The sequence below is a fragment of the Strix aluco genome, chromosome 28 (assembly GCF_031877795.1).
Source record: "Strix aluco isolate bStrAlu1 chromosome 28, bStrAlu1.hap1, whole genome shotgun sequence".
NCBI lineage: Eukaryota > Metazoa > Chordata > Aves > Strigiformes > Strigidae > Strix > Strix aluco.
The window spans coordinates 5,421,696-5,448,139 of record NC_133958.1 but is presented as its reverse complement, the minus strand read 5'-3'; the positions used below and the strand labels follow the sequence as shown (position 1 = coordinate 5,448,139).

Here is a 26,444-nt window from a genome sequence, read left to right as displayed (position 1 = left end):
AAACTAATCCAGAGAGTGAGATCACCAGCAGCGCCCACGGCGTGCTGCGCCTTCCTGCAGCGGCCAGGCACCTGCCTGGGGGCCGTTTCATGGCCCCGCGCTGCCAGTCCTGCCACGGCCCCTCTGGTCACCGGTCACCCGCAGGGTCCCCAGCCCGGCTGGAGACACCGATTGTGTCCAAAACCAGCCCCTGCACAAAGCTGGGAGCCGGGAGGAGCTCGGTGCCTTCCGGGAGGTTCCGGAGGCAGCGTCGGGCTGGGCTGGGATCCGCAGCCGGGCCACGTGCGGGGCGATGGGGCCGTGTGGGTGCGGAGCCCCTTGCCTGTTCCACGGGAACACGCGTGGCTCAGAGCCGCGTCGTGGGCCACCGGGACCTGCGTGGCCGGGACCAGGATCACGGTAGGAAGGTCCCTCAGGGGAGCGACCTGGGCCCGGGCTTTGGCAAGCCGCGCCTCCAGCTCCCCGCACCTCGCCCTGTCCCAGCCCCGCGGTGCTCGGCGCTGCGCCCGCCGCGGGGGCGGCTCCGGGGGGGGCCGGGGCGGGGTTTGCCCAGCCCGGCCCGGCCCAGCCCCGCTCCCCGCCGTGGCCCGGCGCCGCGCTCGGCCGAGCCGGCCGGGCCCCGCGGAGCGGCTCCCGGATGCCCCCGTTCCAGCGGTGCGACGGTAAAACCGGGGGGGCGAGGGGGGGCGGGCTGCGGGGCGGGGAGTTGGGGGGCAGCGGGTGGCCCCCCCCTTCCCCACCCCGGTCCCTCCGGTGGGTCCCCGGGAGCCCCGGTCCTGCCGCCCAGGGGATGAGCCGGGGAGGCCGTTTTACTTCCAGAGCAGCGAGTCCCGCTGGGTTCCCAGGAATAAAGCCAAGGACTAAATGAGTTTGCCATGCTTTCGCTTCGTGTGCTGGCTGCGAGGGAAAAAAAAAATAACCCACCCGCCCTCTTTCATCTGTCCGCAGAAGTGGAATAAACTTATTTTTAACGGACCCCAGCCAAGGCCCTGGCTCCTCGCTCTCGCGTTCGCTGTAAGAAATCCTGAGGAACGTGGAACTGAGTCTGCACATGTGAGGGGGTTTTGGTTTAAATGAGAAGTGGTTTCATTTTTATGACTAAGTAGTTGAGAAGCTGCGCTGGGAGTTCTCCCATCAAAGCCCTGCTTGAGAAACAAAGGCTGGGTTATTTTAATTTATGAAAGGGTTACAGCCTTTGAAGCTAAATAGAACGCAGCCAGTGGCTTCCTCTCCGGTAACGTGTACCTGGGGTGTTCTCGTGCAGCCTGGGGGGTACGAGGGCGCCGGTCCCGCGGGCAGCGAGCCCTGGGCGTGCAGCGAGCGCGTGGGTTTCCATTCGGCAGCATGCACGTAAACGCTGCACAGCAGCAAATGCGAACTTGGCTGGGTGAGAGAAACGTCCTAAAAAAAAGAGAAACTTTGTTTTTAGAGGCTCTGAACAGCCACGGCTCTCACCATCTTCCCCAGGCACGGGCTTTGGGAAGCACCGGGAACGGAGCCTGCTCTTGTTCAGAGGCCAAGACGTGGGTTTAGGAGACCAGCCATGGGCATCTGACTTGTACGTTTTGGCTTTGAGCCCTGAGCTCGCAAATATTTAAATCAGCAGAGTCCAGCAAAATCGCTTATCTGTGTGTTGTTAAGGGCCTTTGCAGAACTGGGGCCACTGGTGTAAATAAGTCTGAGAGCCAGTAAAGAAATCAACATAAATAGGTGTATTGAAAATATCTCAGCAGACGGCAGGTGCTGTGCTGCCTCGGCACTGCAGCTCCGCTCTTGCATCCCAACTTCTCCTCTGGTTGCTCAGCTGTAGTTCCGGGGACGCTGCAGTCACCGTAACTTGATTTGGGGGGGAGCTGGTTATCCCCCCTGGAGAACTGCTTGGCTCGGGGGCAACTTTTGCAGGAAGCCTATTCCAGCATCACAGCAAAAATTATATGGAAGCTGCATTCAATTTTCTGATGCAAAGCCCACAGCTTTTGTGTGGGAGTAGAAAGAATGGTTTTATTTAATGACCTGCTGAGTTTTCCATTTGTTTTATTGAACAAGAATTGGGGTGAGGGAGAAGCTCTGCTCAGCAAAAACCCCGTGCCTGCGCAGTACGGGCAGAAACTTGTGTCGGTCCTGACTTGAAATACTGTGAAATATTGCAAACTGTTGCGTCCTGTTGCGCGGCTGGAGCGCGAGGGTCTGCGTTTGCAGAGGGACCGGCCGAAGCGCCGGCCGAAGTCGTGCTGTGGGGTTTGGGGTGGGGGGAGCAGCGCTGGGGTCGCCCCGTTAGCCAGCTCCAGCGGAGGCACTGCATGTCCTCACCTCAGCGGGCAGCGGGGGGATTTAGGCCAGCTCAGCGCTTAAATCTGCCAGGGAGCCCTGTGGGGAGGAGGAGGAGGAGGAGGAGGAGGAGGAGGAAGAGGTGGTGGTGCAACCCACAGCCCCCACAGGTCAGACTGCACCTTCGCTGCTTCTGCTTACAAAGAGGTTTTGCAGTTTGCGTAAAAAACACTTTGCTGGCAAAATGAACCACCTTTCTGAGCATCCTTCCTGTAGCGAGAAGAGTCCAGAAAGTCAGTGCGTGTCTGTAGGTGCTTCCACAGATGTGTCATGATCCCTCTTTTCTCATTTTTCAACTAAATAATTGCTCCAGCACACTGCCTTCAGGGGTTCTGCTTTCAGGTACAGAACTGGTGGACTTGAGCTGGTGAAACGGGTTTGGTGCCCATCAGGTCTTCATTTCATGTCAGTTAAAACCAGATTTGATCCATTCCCCTTGAACTAAAAATACGAACGCCTTTGTCAGGCGAAGGGGTTTGCGCTAATCAAAACCATCGCTCAGCCAACGCGCCCACCATGTCGATGAGCTCTGGTGGGGAGGAGCGGGAGGGGAAGGGGCCGGCCGGGGTGGGGAGGACCTTGCTTTTCGGGGAGGCTGGGCTCAGCAGCTTCCTTGCCTCGCTGAGACCCCCTGCTCGAGGGCTTGTCCTGGCAGGACCTTCTCATCCCAGCCGAGGCGATGGCTGCTCCCCGACCAGGAAAGGGCACTTCCCCGGAGCCACGCTCGCTTTTCGGCACCGCAGCCTGGAGCTCATGAATTCCTGAAAGCCAGGAATGAGCCTTGCTAAGCTGGTGAGTTTAAAATCAGCCTTGCCAGCTGTGTTACAGCTGGCAGGGACATGTTAGACCAGCTCCTCTCTGCTTCCTTCGCTACGCGGCTGCAAGTTGCAGCATCTCTTGTTCCACCTCAGTTTTTATACTGCTGCTGGTGTGGCTGCCCCTCTCCCGTGTGGCTTTCACACACAGCTGTTGCCACCTGGGGGGAATTCGAGCTTCTAACATGGAGCAGTGCTCAGTTTGCAGCTCGCGGGGTTGGGGAATACGATTTCTGCCCCACAGGATGGGGCGCAGCCGGGCAGAGCGCGGGGAGCGTAGGGACAACCCCGTGCAGAGGAGCGATGTCTGGGTGCGACGTTCAGAGGTTCGTACGCCGGGTTTTGAGCCCCTTAAGACGAGCACTGGGGAGGTCAGCATGGGATCGGCAGTTAGTCTCCCTCCGGGTTCTCCTTCCCAGCCTGCCTGGTGCTTCTCCCGGAAAACCTCTGGGATGCACACCCCGGCCTTTCCCTGCTCTCTGCGGAGCCGATTCTCCTCCTGTTGGCTCCGGACAAGGACTTTTCCATCTCTCCACGGGTGCCCATGGAGCAGGGCCAGGTCACCCCTTGCTGCGGCACGAGCAGAGCGAGTGCTCGCTGTGGGCAGCAGCCGCCCTTCGGGCTGCTCTCGGAGGCTGTAACTTGGGTTTGAGCTGTTGCCGTCACCACGGCTCTCGTGGCACGGAGGGGAGCGGCTGGTGCTTTTTGGGAGATTCTTGGAATAGTTCTCCATTTGAATTACACCTAGGAAGTGTTACTGTTTCGCTTGTGACCTGGTATTGTTACCACAACCCACCGCTCGCTGTCTGGCCAACTTTGAATGAGGCTTCCTCCGACCATCAGCAGCTGCTCCTCAGCCGGTGTCCCACCACCGTGTGCACCAGCGTTACCTCATTTCGTTGCTCAGTGGGGTTTTTTTTCAGAGCTGATACACTGGTGGGTTTTTGGAGCATTTCTCAATCATTTCCAGCAGGGAAATGGAAAAAAAAAAAAATAATAACCTTTCCTATTGTCCTTTCCTGCACCTGGTGGTCTCAAGAGCAGAAGGCTGGGAGAGAAGGACCCAACAAACAAATCCTCCCTTTCTCGCTCTGTAGTTGAGGCGGCCAATGAATTCTCCAGCGATTGCAAGAGGCAAAGATCGGCCAGTGGCTCTGCCCTCTGTAGCAGTAAAACCCTGTTTCCTACAGTCCAGACTCTTGTCCGGTGCCTGCTGCAGCTACACAGCACCAAACCACCCAGTGCCCCCCTGGCCATGGTGGCTTTGGCCACTTCATCAGGGGGACACGTAAATTCAAAGCACGTGGCAACACAGATGCCCGGGAATAGCTGGGAACTGTGTCCCCGGGCAGGATCCCGCCCCAGGGGTGCCGCCTGCCCGTCCTGCCCGGGCTCCACTTCCTACCCAGATGATCTGGGCCTCTCTGGGGGGGCTGGTGAGGGAGCCCACACTGCTGCCTTTGCTCCCTATCACGGCGGGGGGGGGCACCCAGACAGACCAAACCTGGGACCTCGCGGCTCGTGCAGAGGTTTCTGCCACCCGCTCTCTTCCTGTCTCTGCTCTCCGTGGCGGGGAGCAAATTTCACCCTCTCATGAGAAACAGGCGGGGGATTTTAGTGGGCTGTAATTAAACCCAGAAGTGTTTCTGGAGGAGCTTTTTGATGAGATTGCACAGCGTGGGAGCCGAGGGTGCTGAGCGGAAGGGGCGGGGGGAGATGCTCCGCGGAGCACAGATGGGCCTGGGGGCTGCTCGCCTTTAAAGTCCCGTCTGAGCAAGATCTGATGAGAACTCAAAGCTCTTGTGGGGGTCAGCATGATTTCCAGACATCAAGAGCCTGACTTTGCACTGGCTCCCAGAGGAGGCAGTGTCAGCGGGTCTGGGATTTCCGTGCCTTTCCCCCTTGGTTGGGTGGGGACCCCCCTGGGGTGGCCGCGCTGTCACCTGCCTCTGCGTGACACCCTCCTCCGCCTTTCCCCTGTGGTGTCAGACTGGCAGTGAGAGGTGGTGGCCCAGGCAGCGGCGTGTGGCCGGCGCGTGCCACGTTTTTGCTCGGAAAAGGGAATTCGGTCGCTGTGGTGCTAAACGTGCTCCTGCACAGCCCCGGCGCGTCTCCCAGCCCCAAGGACGAACCAGCCACTTGCTCTTTCTGGCTCCCACGGAGCAATGACAGACGCCAACTGTTCTTGTTTTTCAAGCTCTTTTTTCGCTCTGTCCTTCCCTAAATCCCTTTCCAGCCTCCATGTATTTCTCTGGAGATGAGAGCACGGGGCCTCCTTTTCTCCCAGACGCCTGGCTGCTGCCTGGGGTACGTTTGTGCTGCTGGAGAAGGGTTTTGTGACTGCAGAAATGCAGCGGTGTGCGCTGCCCGTGCCGCACTGAGCTGCTCTTCCTGGGGAGATCTCTGATCCGCAGGCCACGGGACGGTGTCTTGGCATTGGTTTCTGCCCACTTTGCAAACTCCGGAGGGGACGGAGTCAGCCCAGGCTCCCTCTGCTCTCACAGAACATCCTCTTCACCTCTTTTTCCCCTTCTTCCATCCTAAACACTTGACTCTTCTCTCCCCCCCGAAGGGTGCTCCTGCAGTCTGGGGCTGATTTATACCAGTAAACCCTGCACGATGCCTCCCATCACATTCCAGGACCTGCCGCTGAACATCTACATGGTCATTTTTGGCACCGGCATCTTTGTCTTCGTGCTCAGCCTCATCTTCTGCTGCTACTTCATCAGGTGAGCGGGGGGGGGCTGCAGCGGTGGGTCGGCATCCCCGGGGCACCCCCAGCCCTTCCCAGCGCCCCGTTGTTTTATCCCGTAACACGGGAGCCGCTTGCCAGAAGGATCTGCCCTGAGGAGTGGGGCCGGTCACCCGCCGTGCTGGGGCCAGGCGTGACCGTGGTCCCCGCAGTCCCCTGCGGCCAGAGCGGGGCAGGAAATGCAGGAAGGGGCTCTTGTTTTTCAGGGGACCACGCGGAGGGACGCATTGTGTTGGGCAGGGAAGGAGCAGTGCTGCCCGGGAGAGGATGTGTCTTTACATTACACTCCCTGTTCAGGGAGGGCTATTTTTAAACCCGAAGCCGAGGCAGCAGCTGGCGTTTCTGCAGGGCCCTGGGTGGCTCAGTCCTTCCCTGCAGGGTGCCCCGGCTCCGCCGACGTCCCGTGCATCTCTCAGCCATTTCTGGGACGTCGGAAGCACGTGTCTCGGTTGGAGGAGAAGCGAAGGCTGCGAGCGGTCCCCTTCTCCCCACGTCTCGCTGGGTTTCTCTGCCAGGCAGTTTTCCCCGGCGCCCTCGCCCCGGCCAAGGTCACGGCGGGGCTGGGAGCTGCCGGCGGGCGAGCAAGCACTGGAAATACAGCGCTTCCTGCGCCACCAACGACTTCCTAAGGCAAACAATCGGGGCTGCTGGCTCTTATCGCTCCCCGCTGCCGATTCCTGCCGGCGGCACAGGGCCCCGCGGTGCTGCGGGAGCAGCTCTGCCCGGGGCACGGCCTTGGGCTGGTTTTGCCCCTGGCCACACTGCTCGAGCGCAGCCTCAGAGCTGCTTATCCCCAAAATCCTGGTCGGGAAGGGTGCGTTCCCCTGATTTCAGGTGCCTCCTGAGTAATTTTGGCTGCAATGCTCAGACGTGACCCTTGAGGATGCTGTAAAACTCACAGTGCCTTTTTCTCCCCCTCTCCAGCAAACTGCGGCACCAGGCTCAGAGCGAGCGGTTCGGCTACAAGGAGGTAAAGCCGACGGTCGTTTTCTGCGCGTCCCTGCGGCGATTCGGGGCTGAGCGGGAGGTGGGTGCAGGTGGGTGGGGACGCAGCGGGGGCCGATGCTGCTCGTCCCAGCTGGACACGTTCAAAAGTGGCGTGACGGGACACAGAGCGCCATTCTGCTCCCGCTGCGGCTCCTGGCAAAATCCCTCCTGACGTTCATCCTCTGCCTCCTTTTCTCCCTCAGGTGGTTTTGAAAGGTGATGCCCGGAGGCTGAACGTGCACGGGGTGAGCGGTACCGCCTCTGGGTTGGGATGGAGTTGGGGTAACGTGAGGGGACGATGCGCTGGGGCACGTCTCCTCTGCTCCGCGGCGTTGAAGGCAGCTCACAACCAGAGCGAGGCCGGGAGCGACGGTGCTGGGCTGGGAATCGTGAGGGAAAACCCCCTCCCCGGGGGGTGGTTTGGGAGCTGGGCTGAGCTCCCAGCTGGAAATATCCAGGAAAAAGCACCAGCAGGATTTCCCCGGCCACGGCATTCCTGGTGGGAGCGGGGCCACGCGCGGGTGTCACAGCATCCCGCCCGCCCTCACCCTCGGTCTCGCCTCCTGCAGCAGACCTGCGCCGTCTGCCTGGAAGATTTCAGGGTGAAGGAGGAGCTGGGGGTGCTGCCGTGCCAGCACGCCTTCCACAGAAAGTGAGTCAGGCCCCGGCGGCGGGCAGCAGGGCGGGGGGGTTCCGGTGCGGGGATCACCCAGGCCGTGTTTCTGCCCCGCAGGTGCCTGGTGAAGTGGCTGGAGGTGCGTTGCGTTTGCCCCATGTGCAACAAGCCCCTGGCGGGGCCGGCGCCGCCCCGCGCCGCCATCGACACCCTCCTGGACGAGCTGGTGTGAGCGGCCCTGCTCCTCGCCCCGCAGATCCCGCCGGGACCCCGCGCCCAGCCCCGGCGAGGGGAGGGGGTCGAACGCTTCGTCTTGAAGGATTCGGATTTTTCTGAGTTGGGATTTTTAACGCGCAGGTCGTTGCTTTGTTTCGGGGGGCGGGGGTGGTTGGTTGGGATATTTTTTCTTTTTTTTACGTCACTCCGCGGGGGGCCGGCACCACCCTGGGGTTAAACTGAGCCCCACGGCACAGGCGGAGGCTGCGTCCCCCCCCCCCCGCTCCCTCCTCTCCCTTTTCTACACAATTTTTGTACCTGATCCCCTCCGGACTCTCAGGCTCCCCGCGTGGCGGGGGGGGGTTATATAGTTTTGTGTAAAACAACGATTAAACGGACAATTTCCCAGCCAGTCTGAGCTGTGGGGGCTCGCAGCGTTTGAACGCAGAGGGCTGAAGAGGCGCCAGAATATCGGTGAGGCAAGCAGCCGCTGATTTTTCAAACGTGTAAGACAAAATGACGTCATGGGTGACGCCACGACCCCCCGGCGCTCAGAAGGGGCTGTGCCGTGCGTAACACAGGGCGCACATCTCACGCACGCGCGTGCCGCTCCCATTCATCACTGACCATGAACCGGAAGGATCAAAAGCGGGTTTCTCCGCGCTCGGGCCCACCCCTGCGCCCCTCACCCCCAGGTCAGGGCGAGAAATTTCCACGCGCGGTTCTCCGCGGCGTCTCGCTGCGGGACGCTCTGCCCCACCCGCTGCCGCGCTGGCGGCCGCTCCCCGCCCTCCCCCGAGCCGCGCGGCCGCTCCTTCCCCTCATACCTTGGTTAGTTATCCATGCTAATTTATTCACGCATCGCCACGCCTCCCTCGCAAACCACCTTTACGGCAAGGAGGGGATTTTGCGACAGCGGCGCGGTTTGCGGCGTTTGTTGGGAGAGCCGGTGGCTCTGCGCTGAGGGGGGCTGGCGGCGCGCCCGGCAAAAACCCGATTTTGAGAAGTTATTGAGCGGGGGGGGGGCGGCTCGGGGGGGTGGGTTGGGCCTGGCCCTGGTCGGGCTATGGAGCTCGGCGGCTTAGTGCGAGCCCTGAGGGCGGAGGGGCCGCGGGACGGGGAGCAGCCGCCGCCCCGCGCTGTCCCGCCGGCCGAGCAAATCCTCCTCCAGCTCGGGCCGCTCATCGCCGAGGGGGCCGCCCTCAAGGCCGGCGTGGTCAGAGACCTGGGTGCGCTCGTCGAGGCTGCGGAGTGCCAGTGGCTTTTCGGAGGCCTGAGCCCTGCGACGCTGGGCGAGTTGGTGGCTGCGCTGAATGGCCACGCGGCACCCCCAAAGCAGGAGCAAGATGCTGCGGATCCCCCCGGTAAGGACAGCGCGTACGCTGCCGCAGCTGAGCGAGCGGCAGAGGTCGGCTCAGTGTTTCTGCACCTCCTGGCGAAGCTGGAAGCTGCCAAGACCCAGGAGTCTCTGGGCGTCCCCGTGGTGGGTCCAATCCTGTCCCGCGTGATGGGACCCATCTACATCTTTGCTGCAACACATATTGTGGAAAGGCCCTGGACAAACGCGAGGTCTCAGTCAGTGGCGCAGGAGCTGCTGGCGTTGCTGGTTCAGGCTGCGGGCTGCGGGTCGGTGGCTGAATTCCTTCGAGGAAAGGACGAAGATGAGGAAGGAAGATTTGCAGCAGTGATGGGGCTCCTGAAACAGGAGTTGACCAAGTGAGTAGGAAGGGGAGGGCAGTGGTGGAGAGGGTGGCATGTTTGTCTGGTCCCTGTGTAGGAAATACTGAAAACTTTGGGGAAGCTGTGTGAGCTCAGGCATTACAAGGCACTAGTTGATAAATATGGGGCCAAGAGCTTTACAAATATGCCACTAATGGAAGGGGGGGGGGAAGGAAATCACTTGGAGTTTACTGTCAGCTGATAGGCCCAAATGCATAGGAAATGAGCATTTGTTAGTTCCAGTGTTCACTGAGCTCGTGTTTGTATTTCCAGAGACACCTGGAAGCGTAACCCTGCCACAAAGCACGTGTTCTCCTGGACGCTGCCTCACGTCACCCGGCCCTGGCTTAGCCATTACCTGGAGCGTGTCCTCCCGCCGTCGCTGCTCATCTCGGACGACTACCAGGAGGAGAATAAAATCCTGGGTGTGCGCTGCCTGCATCATATCATTCTCAACGTGGTAAGGGATTTGAGAAATTAGATCCCTTTCTGGGTGTTGTTTGAAGGAAGGGTGGGTTGGACGCCTCTTAGGGTTCCTGACTTCTATTCCTGGTTCTGCTGTTAACCAAACAATTCTGCTCCATCTTCTACGCTGTCCCTGTGTGTTTAAGTACATGTAGTTCTTAAATTTATTGTGCTAAACAAATAATTGCTTTGCCACCTTTTGAACTCGACCGATTCCCTGTCAGCCTGACAGCAGTTTGCAGGGTGGGGTGTTAAAGTAACGCCAGTGGAACTGCCAAACAGCACCTGGGGAGGCGAAGGAAAGTGGCTGCTCCTGTGCACGGCGGGATTTAACCTGCAGTTCTTACAGCACCTGCTCCCACTTCCTCGCAAGCAGTTCCTAACGCACAGCACGTGCAATGGTTTGTGGAGGCTGTTGTCTTTTGTTAGGTTAAGCGGGTGCTGAATGTGACGCACAGGAATAACGTTCTGTTCTGTGTTGTTGCAGCCGGCTGCTGATCTGTGCCAGTTCAACAGGGCTCAGGTTGTGTACCACGCCCTTTACAACCATCTCTATTCACGGGAGGCCCCTCTCATCCAGGTGGGATAGCAGAACTTCATTTTAATCTGCCTTGTGATCTTGCATGTCAGCCCCACGAGGGACAGCCAGCTCCACGCATGAGAGGCAGAACCTGTTTCCTCACAGATAGTCCAGTCAGGCTGTTACTAGCCAATGCCTGTGGCCAAGAGACAAAGTAATTCAGTGGATTTCAGAAAAATATCATTAGAGGGAAGACCTCTTGCCTCCTGTCCCCTTCCAAGTGGCAGCCTTGCTGAAGAGGGCTGCTAATGGGTAGCAGAAGTAGTTGGCTCTGTCAGGTGAACTGCAGCAGCTGTGGGTGGTCAGTGGGGTTGGAAGTTACTGGTGTTTGGAGACATCAGCTGGATTGCCCAGATTTACTGTCTCTCGCCGAATCAGGCAGTACTGCTGTGCCTGCTGGACTTGCTGCCAATCCTGGAGAGAGCCCAGCGCCAGCAGAACCAGGGCAGACCGACCACCCCCTGCGATGAGGTGCTGCAGCTGGTTCTGACGCACATGGAGGCAGAGCATCGCCTCGCGCTGCGGCGGGTGTACGCCAGGACCCTGCCTGCCTTTGTGCAGAGGTGAGAGCAGCCGCCACAGCCCTGCGGGGACTCACTTTGGCCTTGGTATATATATCTCCCTTCTCAGTGTGTGTTTGTGTTGGCAGACTTGGCATCCTGATAGTGCGGCACCTGAAGAGGCTGGAGCGAGTTATCCTGGGCTACCTGGAAGTCTGTGATGGCCCTGAGGAAGAAGCCCGACTGGGAATACTGGAGACGCTGCAGTGCACCATAGAGCACGCTTGGCCCAGGTACCCATGGGGAGTGAAAGACACTACTAAAGCCTATCCTGAATGCTGTCACTGCTCCCGAGCCAACGTTAATGTTGCTTGAGGAGAAGGCCCTGAAATCTTAAGAATCTTTCACAGGGAGGAATCACTGGCATTACTGCTTTGCTGAAAAACCTGGCCCAAAAATTAAACTGGGTCATCATTTTGATCTGACTTCTGCCTGTTCTAGAAGCCCAACTTAGCTAAAAACTCAACCTGCGTTCTCTGTGTGGCAGAACTGTGGAGTAAGCCCCGTGCTGTGAATGAATTAGGCTGCCCCAACGGCAGGTGTTCCTGACAGACCATCCCGAGGGTACCCGTGCTCGGGGCTGGTGTCCTCCCTCTGGTGGGCAGACTGAAGGAGGCAGCTTCTTATCTCAGGCCAGCTACAATCCTGCTCCACACGTAAATGGCAATGAGCAGCTCCTGCCTGGAGCATCTTGGAGCTGCTAAGCAAGGCGGTGCTTTCCCCTGGCTTGTGACGAGGATTTAGAGTGAGGCACAGTTGCCATTTCCCTCTGCAGGATGCCGTGCAGGCTCCCTGTGCTCCTCAAAGCCCTGCTGAAGATGATGTGGGACATACACACGGACCACGGTTCAACGCCAGAGCTGGTAAAAGCCGCCTTGCTCCAGGGAGCCACCGAATGCCTCATCCTGCTGGATCGCTGCTCTGAAGGGCAGGTGAAGGTGAGCTGGGACCCAGCACTGCTTCAGCTGATCCCTTGCCCCTCGGAAGCGACAGCACGGTGCCTGCAAAAGCCCACTGGCTTCCTCAGTCCGAGTGTTTTGAAAGCATCAATTTCCACCCACCTCAACACTGGCTCTTGACTTCATAAATGACTTCTGTATGGGCAGGTGTCTACATATGCTTTGTGTAATTCTCTTTCAACAGATAGCTGGGGGAGGGCTGGTAACACCTTTAACCCACGTGTGCCAAGGCACTGGAAAATGATGCTTTTCTCGTTTCAGGTCCTGCTGGAAGGCGTGTACAGCAGCTGTGAGGAGAACCGTGTACGGGAATGCATCAGAAAAGTGCAAGAAAACACGTGAGGCGTGGCCAATCAATGCTCACCCCACTTTTTGTACAGTAAACTTTTATTTATTTAAAATTACTGTCTTTCTCTTCCCACCCCTGTTAGCCTCCTATCTCCCCCAAACAAGATACACTTGTGTGCTTGCCTAGCCTCTGGTGGGCTTTTCCAGCCTTTGAACAGCAGCGGTGCCCCCGCCCTGGTCCAGGTTCCCTCCCCGAGCACAGTCTGAGCTGAGCCTTGTGTGGCTGTGGAGAAGTTGGGGAGTCGCCTTCCTTCAAACTGCACTTCGTGCAGGAGTTGTACACACTTGCTGCAATTGCCTGGGGTTGGGACAGAAACCCTTCTTTTCATAAAGAAAATTATTAATTAGAATATTGAAAAAAGAGTAATTTTTGAGGGTCCTGCACAGAGTGGCAAAAGCTGGAAGGAGTTCTAGTGGCAGATCCGGAGTTCTGTCGTTCAGTACAAAATGTGGCTTCAGGAAGGAGTCAGGTTGCTTTTGTTTTGGTGGTTGGCTCTGTTTCTTCTTCATACTCTATTTCAATGTAGGGACGTTTTCTTCTGGCTGGTCCTTTCAGGGGACTTTTCCCTTTAGATCTGGAGAGAGAGGTTTTCTTCTCTACTTCTTCCTCCTCTTCCTGCTCCTCTTCACTACTTGTCTCCAACTTATCCATGTCCTGAGAAAGACAGACAAGAGTGACGTCAAAGCATGCTGTGTAGCTAAACCTCCTCTTTCTGCAGAATTCTCTTGTGTATCTGATTCTATTTTATAATTCCTGGCTCCCAGCTGTCTAGCCAGAGGAGCTGGGGTGTGGTGGATTACAGTGCAGTCTGACACTATCATTATGTCCCACAAATCTGATTTTGCTGGATCTTCCCCCATCACCACAGACACCAAGAGAGTGGAGGTTACTTTCAAACAGCTTAGCCTGACAGTTTATACCTGGTGCTTCACCTACCTCAAAGTCGCTGAGGTCACTGTCATCTGCTTCCACAAACTCTCTTTTATCCATGTCCTGTAAGAAATAAAAGTCAGAAGCTAGTACAGGCACCCTGAGCACAACACGGTGTCCTGACGCGCAACAGAAGAGCCACCAAGGCCACCACTTGCACGCGCACACACACATGCTTTTCCTGAGCTCACCTCTCCTAACCTCTTCTCACCCCAACATTCAAACTACAATGCCCAGCACGTTGGTGAATCAGAGGGGCTGCGCCAGGTCAGGGGAGGATTAACTGCTGCTGTGGCTGAAAGCATTACCTCATCATCTTCATCTTCCTTCTCTGCATCGGACTCGCTCTCGCTTTCTGCATCTTGCTGTTGTAGAGCTTTGTCAAAGGCGTGAATGGGGAAGTTGTAAATGTCTCCATACTGAAAAGGAAAAGGTGGATTTTCTGTAAGTCACAGGAGGAAGGCAGCCACTGGTGGTAGGGCCGTCTAAAGCCTATGGCCTGCACGGAGGCAGCGCCCAACTAGGCTGAACTTGTGGCTCAGCCCCTTCCCTCGTTCTGAAGTGTGCGCTGCTGTACAGAAAATGAGGGGCTCTGCGTTCTGAGGGAGCAAGTTCTCCAGCCTGTGTTAAAGCCATCAAGAAGGGCAGCGTGTGGTCATCCCCTACCCCTCCTACACAGGCCATGCTTCTCTGTCATACCAGCGCCCGTGGCCCTCCCGGGAGAACCAGGACCAGTTTTCCTGCTGTGCTCCGACTGCAGTGATCCTTACCGTATCCTGTTTCAGCCTTTCCAGTAACTCCTTCTCAATGGCATTATCCAGCTGAGCGGCAATCAGGGCTTTCTCCTAAAGGAGCAGAGAGGAGCCGTGTCAGTTGTTTGAAAGACAACGTGGAGCAGAAGCAGTGGACAGGAGATGACGTGACAGCGTGGCATTACCTCTCGTCTCTTCTCTCGCCTTTCAATCTTTCTGCGTAACGGAACGAGCTTCCTCCTGCAGGGAGCAAGAAGAGCTTGTTAGTGATTTATCAGCCTCTTGTGTAGCAGATGAGCAAACGCTCATTCAGGACAACAACCAGCAGTTATGAGAAAGTATGCGAATAGTTGAAATGCGTTTATATATGTAGACAATTAAATGCCTTTCAGACAGGTTCATTTACAAGCCTGCCAAAGCCTCAGGAGAACAGCTACGGGTGCACTGGGGCTCTGCACGCAGCCAGTGGCAGTGGCTTGATAAGCCAAACCATGACGACTCTCAGCTCTGTCACTTACTGTCGCTTGAGCGTCAGCTTCCGGATGCGGATGAGGTACTGCGTGATCTTTGTGAACCGCTGCTTGCACTTGTGTCGGATGAACCGTGGCCAGTAGATGAGGTTCTCATCTATCTCTTCCAGTGCTTTCTCGTAGTTCTTGCTTAGCAGGACCTGGGGAGGGGGAAAGGAAAGAGTTGAGCTACGGAGCAAGGCCACGGCTGCTCTTGGGAGGAGTCCCCTTGCTCCCTGCCCTCCACTGCCTCTGGGAAATTAATTAGACCCCGCTTCATTAGCAAGTTGCTCTCCGTAACTCACCCGCTCCCAGAGCCGACGGGGAAAAGCCGCCCGCTCTATTGTCTTCATGTACAGGTAACACCGCCCTGAAGAAGAGAGGAACAGGATCCTAGGAGAGAGCCTGGGCGCGTCCCCGACAGCGGGCGAGTGCTCGGAGCCGGGGTGCCCTCAGCCCGGCGCTCTTTGCCCCCTCCCCACCCCGGGGGTGGTTCGTGGCAGCTGCCGGGCTCTCACCTTTCTCCTCCCTGATGGTCGCGTACTGGCTGTTTGCCAGCGGGCAGGACGAGCGGTTGCAGAGCCCCGTCAGGTTGTACTCATTGCGGCAAAAATTCTGGGTTTTTGTCCTGGAAAAGTGAGAGGTGAGGGGAAGGGTGGGAGTCCCCCCGCCGCACACCCTGCCCCTCGCAGCCGCCCACCCTCGGGGCCGTGGTGGCACAGGGATGCGGGGAACCACGCCAGGCCCTGAGGGGCACCCGAATTTGTGCCTCCCGCTCCTCTCCCTACTGAAACACCCCGCAGCCCCCCCCTCCCGGGCCCCCTAAAAACTCACGTTATCTTGTAGGAGCAGAACTGCCTGTTGCCCAGCGTGTCCCAGACAACCTGCAAGAGGAAACAGCGGGTGACACACACCGACACCACCCACCCGGCCCCTGCAGCCCCCGGTGAGGCCCTAACGGGCGGGGGACACACCCCCCCACACCCCCCACAGCAGGGAGGGGGCGGCATATCTGCCGCCATGTTCCCATTTGCAGCCCCCCCCCCCCGTCCCCCGTCTATCTACCCCCCACCCAAGCACCCCCTGGCCTGGGGACGGAGGGGGTTGCGCCCCGACCGGCCTCAGCGGCGGGGGGAGCGCTGGCTGCCTGCGGGGGGGCGCGGGCGGGCCCGGCGGACTCACGTCGTCCGAGTGCATGGTGCTGCGGGACCGCGCGGGCTGGCGCCGCCATTACCGGAAGGGGCGGGGCGGAGCGAGATCTCGCGAGAGCTGGCGGGAAGGGCGGGGCCGGCCCGTCATGGCGGTTGCGCTCCGCTGAGATGGTGGCGTAGGGCAGCAGCGGTGCCTCGGCCCGGCGGGGGGGAATCTCTGAGCGGGGAAATAAACATTATATTGAATGACTCGAGCGTGGCCAGAGAAGGGCAGCGGAGCTGGTGCAGGGTCTGGAGCACAGGTCTGATGGGGAGCGGCTGAGGGAACTGGGGGGGTTTAGTCTGGAGAAGAGGAGGCTGAGGGGAGACCTCATGGCCCTCTACAGCTGTCTGAAAGGAGGGTGCAGAGAGGGGGGAGGAGTCTTGAGCCAAGGAACCAGCACCAGGACAAGAGGGAATGGCCTCAAGCTGCGCCAGGGCAGGGTCAGACTGGCTCTTAGGAAGGATTTCTTTGCAGAAGGGGCTGTTGGGCGTTGGAATGGGCTGCCCAGGGCAGGGGGGGAGTCCCCATCCCTGGAGGGGTTGAAGAGTCGGGTTGACCCAGCGCTGAGAGATCTGGTGGAGTTGGGAACGGTCAGGGTGAGGTTCATGGTTGGACTGGATGATCTTCAAGGTCTTTTCCAACTGAGATAATTCAGTAATTTTGTAAACCCATGGCACAGAAACCTGAGGGGCTGTCGCGGCCCGTGGCTGGTCGGCGCCGCTGAAGGAGCCCTGTGAAGTCCGCGGTCCCTGGGCAGCCCCGGGCAGGTGCTGGGTGAGGCCTGTGTCTTGCTGAGGCACCAGGGTGGCGGCAGAGCGGGGCGGCCACAGGCCGTGTCTGTGTGGTCATTCCTCCTCTGTGCCGTTGGCAGTGGGAAATGACAGCTGCCTCAGCGGCGCAGGGGATGGCCGGTACCATCAGCTCCACATCCAGGCCCATGCGGTTTAATTTTGCACCGCAAAAGCTGTGAGGGAAACATTTATCTGCAGACTGGGCCTAAGGGGGAAAAACTGTTTCCTTCACAGCTACTAAGACTCCCCACTTGTCTCCCCAGGCTGCAGACCTATTTATATCGCTGTTAATGCACTCAAGAATTAGATGAGATTTTTTTTCGGCAGGGTGGGTAAAAATACCGTGTCGTTTGATGCAAAGATTATGATCTAATTCTTCATGCAGAGCAGAGAAACTCGATCAATGTCACTGGCACTGCAACTAATTTATTAATTGAGAAGTCTGAGCTGCCAGTGCTGGAGGAAAGACTGACTCGTGTTGCTGATGGGCACAGCAGAGCGCTGGGTGATGTGCTGGGGGGGGGCTGGCGAGGAGCCCACCTTGCGGGGACTGAAGGCTCGTCCGCCTCCGTGATGCTCGTAGCGGGTGGGTTTCCAGAGCAACCAGCCACCGGGCACGCAGATGGCATTAGAGTTTAATATTTAACGGGGAGGTGTGCTGTGGAGGTGTGAATACATCCCCAAATAGAACGGCTCACATTTTTTCCTTCCATCACAGAACGCAAACACGTTTTTCCTTTTATTCTTGGCAAAGCAGGGAAACAGGTGGAAGATAAAAATAACCAGTTTTTGAGAACAGGCTTAGCATTAGTCATTTCCAGTCAGCCTAAGAAATACAATTTCATCTTGTATGTGCAAAGCGAGGGGCAATGGGCCCACCGTGGATGTGGGATTGCCTGACAATAGCCATTTATGACCTTTGGTAATGAGTCATAAGGTACCAAATCTTGATGAATTGTTATTATCCTCCTGCTTTCCTGCTGGCAAGCACATCTGCATTGTGCTGCTCGGGCTCCAGAGCAGTGAATCATCTGTTCTTTTTGGCAAGTGAAATGGCTGTGCGTTACACAACTGCTCATTCAAGACAGAAATGAATTTATATAAACTGCCAACGGTGGAACCAGAGAAGTTGTAAGTTTGAGGTTACACTGGAAAAAATGAGATTACGGGAATTTCTCTGATAGTTGTAAAATTAATTTGGTACCTCTATTACTTCACGCTCTTACTTAACTGTAGTGTACTTCTACAGACCATTATACTCAATAATTATTGTTAACAGTGCAGCTGCTCTCTTTCTGAACTTGTGGCCAGGAAATTGCAAAAGGGCAATTAAATCAGTCTATTGTACTTCTCATTGCCACGGGTTAGCATCACAAACACAGCCCGTTACCCCATCCCAGCTGAGGGGCGGGGATTTTTAAAAATGCTCTATTAGTCACTTACAATCCCAGGGGATCTAACTAGCTTTGTTGGCTGAGTCTGCACTTAAGAGCCTGAAACTGCTTTCAGCCTAATTTCTACCTGAATTTCTTAGAGTTCTTCATATAAATGAATTAATTTAATGGATGGCAGAAGAGCGACACAAGCAGCCATAAGTAGCACATCAAAAGCACAACACGTAAATATACCGAGACAGCAATGAACTTTTTTTTTTTTTTTTTAACTGTCTTCAGAGGAGTGTGGAGCACGTTAGCAGCGCAGTGACATCTTTATTGATGGCCTGGCAGTGACACAGATGGATAGTGCCCTGTTGTTCCAGAAAGGTTTCATGCTGGGGATTATAGCAGAATTCTGGAGACAGAAGTCTCCCAAAGCTGATGCTGCTGATTTAATTTTCTCCAGTGCTTTTCTTTCAAGGACAGTAAGCGCTTTAAAGACATTAACAAATGCCACTGGACTCATCTGGGAGAGATGTTGATATTATCCCCTACGGCATGGGGAGGCTGTGCCCAAGACAATGTTGTTCTGCAGGACAGGTTGATAGGATTCTCCTCATCTTCATAACTTTTTTTTACAGGTGAGATGAGGTGAGTTGGGGTAACTTGCCTAGAAGTCACACAGCAAATGAGTGGCTTAACTAAATGGATAGAGCCTCTGAATCCGGGGTCTCTGCTCCCTGCTGTGGATTGCACGGCCGACAGAACAGGTCAGCGGTACAGCCTCTGTCCGTCCTGCATCCACAAGTCTTGGGGGGCTGGGTTATTTGTGGGTGCTAATACACCCCATGTTCTGCAAACATAGTATTAGCTCAGAACAGGGCACGCAGCCTTGCACTTGCTATTCCACATTTTCTGCCTCCACATCACTGTCATCTGTGAGGGGGAAATCGCGCAGGGTTTTCTGAGTGCTGTAGCTTTTGGTTTGCAGGGGGCATTCCTGGTTTAAGATTGCCTGGGTAAAGGAGAGAAGAAATCATGCTTTAGTAAAAATGGTGATTAATTTGAATAGTTAATGGGAGCATTACCACTTTTAGAGAAAGCTGAAGCAGCCAACAACTTTTGCACAGGGAATACCAGCTGTGAGTTTGGGAAAGGACCATAGCTCTAAACTTTACTGGGTTTATTGTTTGAGTTTTTTGTCCCTTTGTTGAGGGTGGAGTAGAACCCAAGAGGGAAGACACAATCCCTAGCAAATTTATTCTAATCCCCCCCCCAAATCTCTGGATTATCAATCCCCTGTGCTTTAAGGGAGTCAAAGATACTTAAACTCACAATCTTCTCCTCTTTAGCGGGAGGGTTGCGCAGGTGCCAGCAGAGAGGAGCGTAAGCGATGTTGATAGCTCCAATGATGATCATCAGCCAGGGAAACCCAATAGCTCGTACAATCGCACCGCCTGTGGATGGACCTGCAAATTTAAAAATGCAAAAAGGCCAAGGTGACAGAGAGCATAAGGTGCCTCTCCCGTTCGGAGGGGGGCTATAAATCTACAGTGGGCGGGTTGCAGCCTCAGTGCCGATTGCTTGCAGAGAAGGCTGAGTGGAGGAAAGGGAGTGAGATACACACTGAGTACGTCCCCCCGTGAGTAAGAGTTCCGCCATACCAATGGCAAAGCCCATGCAGAAGGCGACATCAGCTATGGCATAGACGTTGCCGTAGACGGAGGTGTGGCGAAGGTCCACGAGGTGACCCATGAGAGGCATCATGGAGGAGTCCACCATCCCTGCCCAAAGCAAGACGGACCTGATCAGTCATCGCCTCCCCCAGGGGCAGTGGCGAGAGCTGCCTTGTGTGGCCTGAATGCCGACCGCTTACCTATGGCAAAGCCAAGGCCACCATTTGGGCCAATCAGCCCGTAAATATTTTTGGCCAGAGGTACCTTTGGGAGGAGAGAGAGAGAATACATGAACGAGGCCAGAAGAGCTGTGCGAGGTGTGAAGGTGTAACGTAGATCTGTGCAACCACTGAACATCTGACTGCCGGGCACAGAGCCCCATCTCGGTGTTATCACCCACACTGCCCCTGCTGATTCTTCCACAGAAGGTCTTGAAATTGTCTTATGCTACTTACACAAAGGAGACTAATTCCCACCACGGCCATGCCGATCAGGGAGCACAGCCACCTGCAACGAGGCCGCCGTTAGGAGAGGGCAGATGTTCTCAGCATGCACAACACCACGAGCGTAATTCGTGCTGAAAGCACAGGGCTGGGATGAGCTGAAATCTCTTAGGTTCCGCTTACCGGCCCATTTTGTTAGCCAGAATCCCGAAGAGATTGGTGCCGATGAGGTAGGATATACTGGCAGGGAGGAACGCCATCCCTGAGAGAGAAAGAATAAAAACGAGCGTGTCATCCCCAAGCAAGTACAGGGGATTTGCAAAAATACTCACTTCACTAACTGCCTCTCATTTGGAGAATATCATGAGCCAGGCAAGGTGGGCTAACGCCCAGCACCCGCTTTGTGGGTCCTTCCCTGCAGTGGGGCTTCTCCGTGCCCTCCGCTGCCACTGCCCCGTGCACAGCTGCGCTGGCTCCCCTTTGCTCCCTGCCCTGCAGAAGGGTGGGGGTCCCGCTGTGAAGACAGAGGGAGGCCTAGAAAATGTGTTTGCTTTTGATGGGGGGGAAACTGAGGGACGCAGAGGTGCAGCACTTCACCCACAAGATCTGCGAGACAACCAGAACGTTTTTTTGTCCCCAGTGCTTTAATAAGCTTGTCCTTGTCTACTGTCATAGTTTCTTCCTCTTCCACCTTTCTCCCCTTCTGCTTTTCACTGACTAAATAAAGAGGAATAAAATAACTGCTTAAGTGAAAAGCTTGGGGATTATTGTGTAGTCAAAATTAAATATTTGCACTGTTTGCTGATTTACCAGCTGTTTATTTTTAATATACTCTCCCACCAACTATAAATAAAACTGCTCAGCTCCATTTCACTAAGACAACTTCCTTATTGAAACACACTGATTTGTGTTTAATTTTCTTTCCTCTCTAACAACTGCAGAACACAGCTAATCCTGCAGGTTTAGTCCAAGCTCTTCTGTTTTTTTTTCCCAGAATTAAGGAAGTGGGCAAACTGAAGCATACAGACAAACAAGCTCCTGAGTTCATAACAGCTTGTGAGATGGGTGACTTGCAGTTGAGCTGCGTCTAAATCCAAACTGCTCTCAAAACTCAGGTACCTGAACATCTAGTGAATCTATTTGGGATTTTCTTTGGTGTCTACTGACCTCTGGGTCCTGCCAAGTCACCTCAGAGGTCCCCCTTGAGTTCAGTGGGGACGGGGGCAGCCCTGAGTCTTTCCTCAGCCTGTGACATCTGTGGTTACCAGGTGGCTACGCTGCCCCTTCTCCCCACTGCCAGAGTCCCTGGGACGCTGTTTTACCCTCCCCCATCCTTGTGCAATTGCTTGCTCATGAGAAGCATCGTAGGCTCTTATCGGGATGGATGCTCCTGCCTGACCAGAGGATAACTCAATTAGGAGCTCTCTCAGCCCTCCTGCTCCAGGCTGCAATTAATTCAATTTGGGATCTAAGTGTAGCCTGGGGCACCCCCTGGGTCATTCCTCAGCCAATTGGGTTTTATAACAATTAGTTTTTATTTTTGTAGCAAACACAGACAATGTTATCTCCATATCACATTTTCTAGGCAGCTGGTAATTAGCACGTCCCATCCTGTCCTGCCTGGGACTCTCTAAATGGCCTTGTTTAACTCAGAGCTGCCTCTGCAAAACCCATCTGGCTGCCACGATTTCAGCCCAGCACGATACCATTATCTGCCCTGCAGAAGACAAGACTTGACAGGCTTCCCGTGCATGAAACAGCCTTTCTTCCACCATTATTGCTCTTGTGGGGAGCCTGATTCTATGCAATTTTTTCAATAATAGAGAAAAGCACATTGTATAGCTACCACTAAGGACATTTCGAGCTGAAATTGGAGCAACACGCAGCCTGGGATCACTCACTCTGTGCGGGTGAGGGCATATGTTTTCTTCTTTTTTCGAATGATATGAGAGATTATTCAATCCATCTGGCAGTGCCTAAGCAGGACCGGTTCTAGCTAAACTACACCAAGCAGCTGTTCAGGAGCGGAGGCTGCAAAGCACGGCACCTACCTAGCTGCCATTTCGGGGAGCACATGGTTTGCATCATCCAGATGGGCAAGGTGGGCTCGAGCATGGCCACCCCCATGTTGGAGAAGCAGAGGGCTCCTGACGGGGAGAAAGGGGAGAAACGCTCTAGTGTAGCCGCCTTCTGCTGCCGTTTCAAGCAGGCACGAGGGAATCTCTTTAACCAGGAGACGCAGGGGCACGAAGAGGAGCGCGGCGCGCGCTGACGCCTTTACCTGCGGCGACCAGGATGTAGGGGTCTCGCAGCAGGGTGAACACCGGCGTGCCCTTGGTGCTCTGCGGGATGGCAAAGCGGGGTCACGTCGGCTGAGAGCCGCGTGTGCCGGCGCCCGCACAGCCCCGCTCCCCGGCTCCGTTCACGCCGCCTGGCACCGCCTCGCGTACGCACACGTGTCTGTACTCACCTCGGGGGAGATCTTGGAGGGCTGCAGTATGCAGAGCTGCAAAGCTGGGAAGAAAACGCTGATGTTAGCTTGCTTCTGGAGACAGCATCGCTTCAACCCGCATTTCCCTCTGGTTTTTCCTTCAGCCCGACCCCCTTCATCGGCAGAGCCCCCGGGGACACGGTAGCTGTGTTTGGGGACATCGCTGAAGCGGGCAGAGGGAGAGGTGGCTCTCAGCCCGGCTCCCACGGGAGGGAGCAGCAGAACTCCCTGAAGTGGACTGTGTTGTAAGTATTTTGTCAACCCATGAAGCAGTCAAATATGCAAATGCTCTCCGTCAGGCTGCCAGCTGCGGAGCCACAACTAGAGCGTGACAGAAATTAGACATGGAGAAGAACAGGATTAAAAAAAAAAGTTTCATATGTATGGGACCTATGTTTCATTTTCCAAAAGCTCTTACATGCTTCATTAAAGATGTCTCGCATTACATCTAGGCAAAGACAGTAACTGTGAATATAATTTAATTAGCTTAATACTTCGCACTAAAACCGCACATTTCTGCTACCTAGATCTTTGCCGTTACACTCTGAAGGCTCTCGTGGCCTGCATCTGTAACACAGCCATCGGAGAAAGAACAAGGATCACCATTTATGCTGGCAAAGTCTAATTCCTTCCTGGCGTGGTGAAGAGGCTGCAGACAAGTGTGCCTTTCACAAAGAATTCGCAGTTCAAAGAGCTTTACTGAATGTGCTATTCAAGCCATTAAAGCAATCAGGGGGTTTATTAAGTAATGAGGGACTAATTCTTACTATATTACTATGTCAATCATCTGGTGGTAGAAAACATATGATTTAGCAATAACAGACTAACCAGTGCTGATGATATCAGCCGTGCCTCTTCCTTCACACAAACCCTGTGAGATTCTCCCCGAAACATCTGCATTTAAATCTTTACACTTTTTTTTTTTTTTTTTTTTTTGTAGCATTAAACCATTTGGCTTCTCACCTCCATCCAAGAGGGCAAGGAATGCCAGGACCAGGAAGGGAGATGATTTCCCCATGAATTCATACATCACGCTGCCAAAGGGGGCCCCGACTGCAAGGAAAGGCTGTGTCACACAGCGGCAGTGCCACCGTCCCCAGCGCCTGGGGAACAGCAGCGCGTGGCTCCTGCTGCCGTGGTTTTCTCTGAATCCCCCGCTGGGTGTTTGGTGAAGGTGGTGGAAGGTGTCGGGTCCCACGGGCAGCAGCCGTGGAGAGTGAGCGGAGGGAGGGAGGAGGACAGACTGGCCGTGAGGAAGGGTGGAAGCTGCAGGGGATGGCCAGCAAAGCTCTGGAGATGCTTGTTGATGTAAACCCCCTTGGGAACAAGGTTTCCTTACTCAGCACACCCAAGGCCAAGCCTCCGAGAGCGATCCCCATTGCGTTGCCCCTCTCGAAGTCATCTGTGTACACGCTGGCCAGCATGCCCAAGCCTGGAAGCAGAGAGAAAGCAGAGGCCACATCAGGCTGGCTGGTGCCGTGGTGGCGGGGGGTCCTCTCTGAAAGCAGCCTCGGCTTTTGGCGGGATTTATCTGCTCGCTGACTGGGCTGTGTGAGTGCAGCATCTGCATCAGCCAGGCAGGCACAGCGAGGAGGAGGAAGCTGAGGAAGGCACTCGGTGTGTCTGTGCTGCTGATTGTTCCTGAGATGATAATTGAACCTGGACAAGGGGAGCTAACACAGACTCTAAGGTGTAGCTGAAACATTTACCTGCGACTGATGAGAACGATGACCCAACGCCTTGGAGGGCTCGGGCGACGAACAGCAAGGTGTAGGTGCCTGAGAAAGCAAACACTGCGGAGGAAGGAGAGAGGCGGCGTCAGGACTGCGGACTGAGCGTTAAAACCCTGCAGAGGGTAAGAGTGGCCCCAGTTTGCACCAGTTCGGGTGCTGGAGGGGGCAGGGGGCCACTTGTCCTTTCTTGTCACCGATTTCTGAGACCGGGTGCTCTGCTCTTACTCCTTTCTCCTGCACAGGGACAGCAGTGCAGGCACAGACCAAAGTATTTTCTCTTGTGCTGCGGCGTGTCAAGAGCATATGGCCGGGCAATACTCACTGACTGTGGAGATGAACATGATGATGAATCCGATGAACATGGGGATGTGGTATCCTATCCTGGCAAGGGAAAAAAGAGGCACCATCTCAGGGAGGACTCCTGATTCCAGCTTGAGATCTGGTCTTTCTGCCCAGCCTTAACACACACATCTCTGTGGGCTGCTGAGCATCTCCTGAACTTGTGGATGTGCCCGTGAGTGCTGTTCAAGGAGGCAGCTGGTGTCTAAGTGCGCCCAGATAATACCATAAAGCACACCCAGACATACGGCTCTGTTTTACCAGCTCATCTGCACACCCAGACACGTGGAGGTGAGCCCGGCACAGCTCACACGTGTCTGCTAGAAACAAAGGCAAAGAAAAACTCAGGGGCAGAAAATCTGAACAACAACATTCTGTCCATAGCGGGTTGGGAATATTTGCTTGTTTATTTGATGGTTACTGGTATTAAATAACATCTGTCCACACCTGAGGAGAGCATTAGTGAGGCTTACGTTGTAATATAAACTTGCAAGCCATTTGTAGGCTTTTAGAAGAGGTAAAATTCATGCTTATTTTGATGCATATATCCTCCCCTTTGCTATTTTACCCACCGGTCCCTGTAATTCTGTGATTGCAGGGGCTGCACATGTGCAGCACAGACCCTTACTGCCCAGCTAGTGGTGATTTCATTAGCAGGCAGGAGCTGCCTGTCCCTGAAGGGCTACACCGCGGTACAAACCCAGGTCTCTGACCTACCTGTTGGTCAGGAGACCCACGGATGGGTTGACCACCAGCTGTACGAGAGCCTTGGAGGCGAACAACAGCCCCACACGGACATTTTCCTTGGCGAGGAACTCCTCGCCCTCTGGGCAGCCGCTCGGCACTGGGGGGCTGCTGGTGGGGGGCTGTGGTGGGCGGCTGCTCTCCGTCCCGTTCGCCAGCTCTGCAGCACTGGCAGAGCCCGAGACAGTCACCGTGGTGTTGTCAAAATAGGAGAACATGGAGGAGAAAGGAGAAGCCTTCAAGGCTGGAGGAGCCGGCTCAGTCCAGGCTGGGGCAACAGAGCTGTTTGCGCCTTCATATTCTGTTGTATAAAGGAAGGTGGGGACAATTGGTACTGAAAGAAAAGCCAGGGAAGGGATTAGTCAGTGATTTTGCTCCATTTTCTGGCTCGGCATGCAGCTGATCTGAACGGTGCTGGCCAGATACTGGTGTCCTGGAGGCTCCCTGCACCCAGCCCTCCCCACGGCTCTCCCTGCGCAGGGACCCTGCCAGCATCAACCAGAGACCAACCGAGGAGCCGAAACCCCGAGGCAGGACCCGAAGGGCACCGCGAGAGCCGCACGCCGTACCCACGACCGTCAGCAGCATGTTGTCCAGCAGCAGCGCGACGAACACCACCACCAGCACCAGCCTCTGTGACGCCCTGCCAGCTGCCAGCCAGCGCCAGGGAGCGCGTTCAGCGGCCGGGGCCATGGCCGAGAGCCTGGAGCCCAGCCTGGGTCCTGCGGGCGCCTGATCTTCAGGGCTGAAGGTCTCCTATAAGCTTTAAAGAAAACACTCTGAGTTACAACCTCCCACAGCTCATGGCTTCTCCCTTGAGACAGCAACTCCTGAGGTCACTTAGTGTCTGTGTTCTCCAAGAGCTGGGTGCTGTTCCCTAGGAGCTGGGAGCACCAGCTTTGCTATCAAAGACCCTGGTTTTATCAAGCTTGCGTTTAAAGTTGCAGATAGAGTGAGCTCTAACGCATCTCCACTCTCCTGAGACATCTTGTACCTGCTTCAAGGCATCATTTAAGTCGTCTTCCAAAGACTCAAATCACGGATCAAGCCAGCAGTTTATCTGAGGTAATCTCTACATCTTTTATTCCATGTTTGTTCTTTGGAGATTAAATTTGATCTC

The 26,444-nt window shown here is 55.5% G+C and overlaps 4 protein-coding genes, 1 long non-coding RNA gene and 1 other non-coding gene across 13 annotated transcripts; 3 read left to right on the top strand and 3 right to left on the bottom strand.

The window, feature by feature from the left end:
- Positions 1 to 577: 577 nt before the first annotated feature.
- RNF122 (ring finger protein 122) lies at positions 578 to 8,318 on the top strand. Of its 4 annotated transcripts, none has more exons than XM_074808070.1 (6): positions 578 to 662; positions 5,716 to 5,872; positions 6,820 to 6,865; positions 7,086 to 7,127; positions 7,455 to 7,534; positions 7,616 to 8,318. In XM_074808070.1, exons 1-6 carry the CDS (start codon positions 638 to 640, stop codon positions 7,728 to 7,730), a joined length of 465 nt encoding a protein of 154 aa, XP_074664171.1. In that variant the 5' UTR covers positions 578 to 637; the 3' UTR covers positions 7,731 to 8,318. The 4 variants fall into 4 exon arrangements, with proteins under 4 accessions (XP_074664171.1, XP_074664170.1, XP_074664169.1 ...); XM_074808069.1 differs by having other exon boundaries at positions 7,452 to 7,534; XM_074808068.1 differs by having other exon boundaries at positions 6,820 to 6,922.
- LOC141916162 (small nucleolar RNA U13) lies at positions 8,264 to 8,357 on the bottom strand. The gene has a single exon (XR_012621075.1). It is a non-coding gene; the product is annotated as a small nucleolar RNA U13 (small nucleolar RNA).
- Positions 8,358 to 8,774: 417 nt separating this feature from the next.
- TTI2 (TELO2 interacting protein 2) lies at positions 8,775 to 12,472 on the top strand. Of its 5 annotated transcripts, none has more exons than XM_074808256.1 (7): positions 8,775 to 9,430; positions 9,707 to 9,893; positions 10,386 to 10,478; positions 10,857 to 11,041; positions 11,128 to 11,271; positions 11,814 to 11,976; positions 12,259 to 12,398. In XM_074808256.1, the coding sequence occupies exons 1-7, from the start codon at positions 8,781 to 8,783 to the stop codon at positions 12,337 to 12,339; spliced, it is 1,503 nt and encodes a 500-aa protein (XP_074664357.1). In that variant the 5' UTR covers positions 8,775 to 8,780; the 3' UTR covers positions 12,340 to 12,398. The 5 variants fall into 5 exon arrangements, 3 of the variants coding, with proteins under 3 accessions (XP_074664357.1, XP_074664356.1, XP_074664358.1); XM_074808255.1 differs by having other exon boundaries at positions 11,814 to 12,144; XR_012621066.1 differs by lacking the exon at positions 11,814 to 11,976 and having other exon boundaries at positions 11,109 to 11,271.
- MAK16 (MAK16 homolog) lies at positions 12,367 to 15,821 on the bottom strand. The gene is made up of 10 exons (XM_074808259.1): positions 15,720 to 15,821; positions 15,372 to 15,421; positions 15,056 to 15,165; positions 14,843 to 14,907; positions 14,547 to 14,698; positions 14,214 to 14,268; positions 14,047 to 14,121; positions 13,585 to 13,695; positions 13,283 to 13,339; positions 12,367 to 13,000 (listed from the first exon to the last, which is right to left on the bottom strand). Exons 1-10 carry the CDS (start codon positions 15,732 to 15,734, stop codon positions 12,812 to 12,814), a joined length of 879 nt encoding a protein of 292 aa, XP_074664360.1. The 5' UTR covers positions 15,735 to 15,821; the 3' UTR covers positions 12,367 to 12,811.
- A 2,732-nt stretch (positions 15,822 to 18,553) lies between these two features.
- Positions 18,554 to 26,291, bottom strand: SLC18A1 (solute carrier family 18 member A1). Its single transcript, XM_074808260.1, has 15 exons — positions 25,894 to 26,291; positions 25,298 to 25,658; positions 24,564 to 24,622; positions 24,218 to 24,301; positions 23,848 to 23,940; positions 23,472 to 23,561; positions 22,488 to 22,531; positions 22,299 to 22,359; positions 22,069 to 22,164; positions 20,201 to 20,279; positions 20,030 to 20,081; positions 19,775 to 19,838; positions 19,563 to 19,682; positions 19,234 to 19,367; positions 18,554 to 18,913 (listed from the first exon to the last, which is right to left on the bottom strand). Exons 1-15 carry the CDS (start codon positions 26,015 to 26,017, stop codon positions 18,800 to 18,802), a joined length of 1,575 nt encoding a protein of 524 aa, XP_074664361.1. The 5' UTR covers positions 26,018 to 26,291; the 3' UTR covers positions 18,554 to 18,799.
- Positions 21,023 to 23,583, top strand: LOC141916123 (uncharacterized). The gene is made up of 3 exons (XR_012621067.1): positions 21,023 to 21,132; positions 22,613 to 22,753; positions 23,449 to 23,583. It is a non-coding gene; the product is annotated as an uncharacterized LOC141916123 (long non-coding RNA).
- Positions 26,292 to 26,444: the final 153 nt, after the last annotated feature.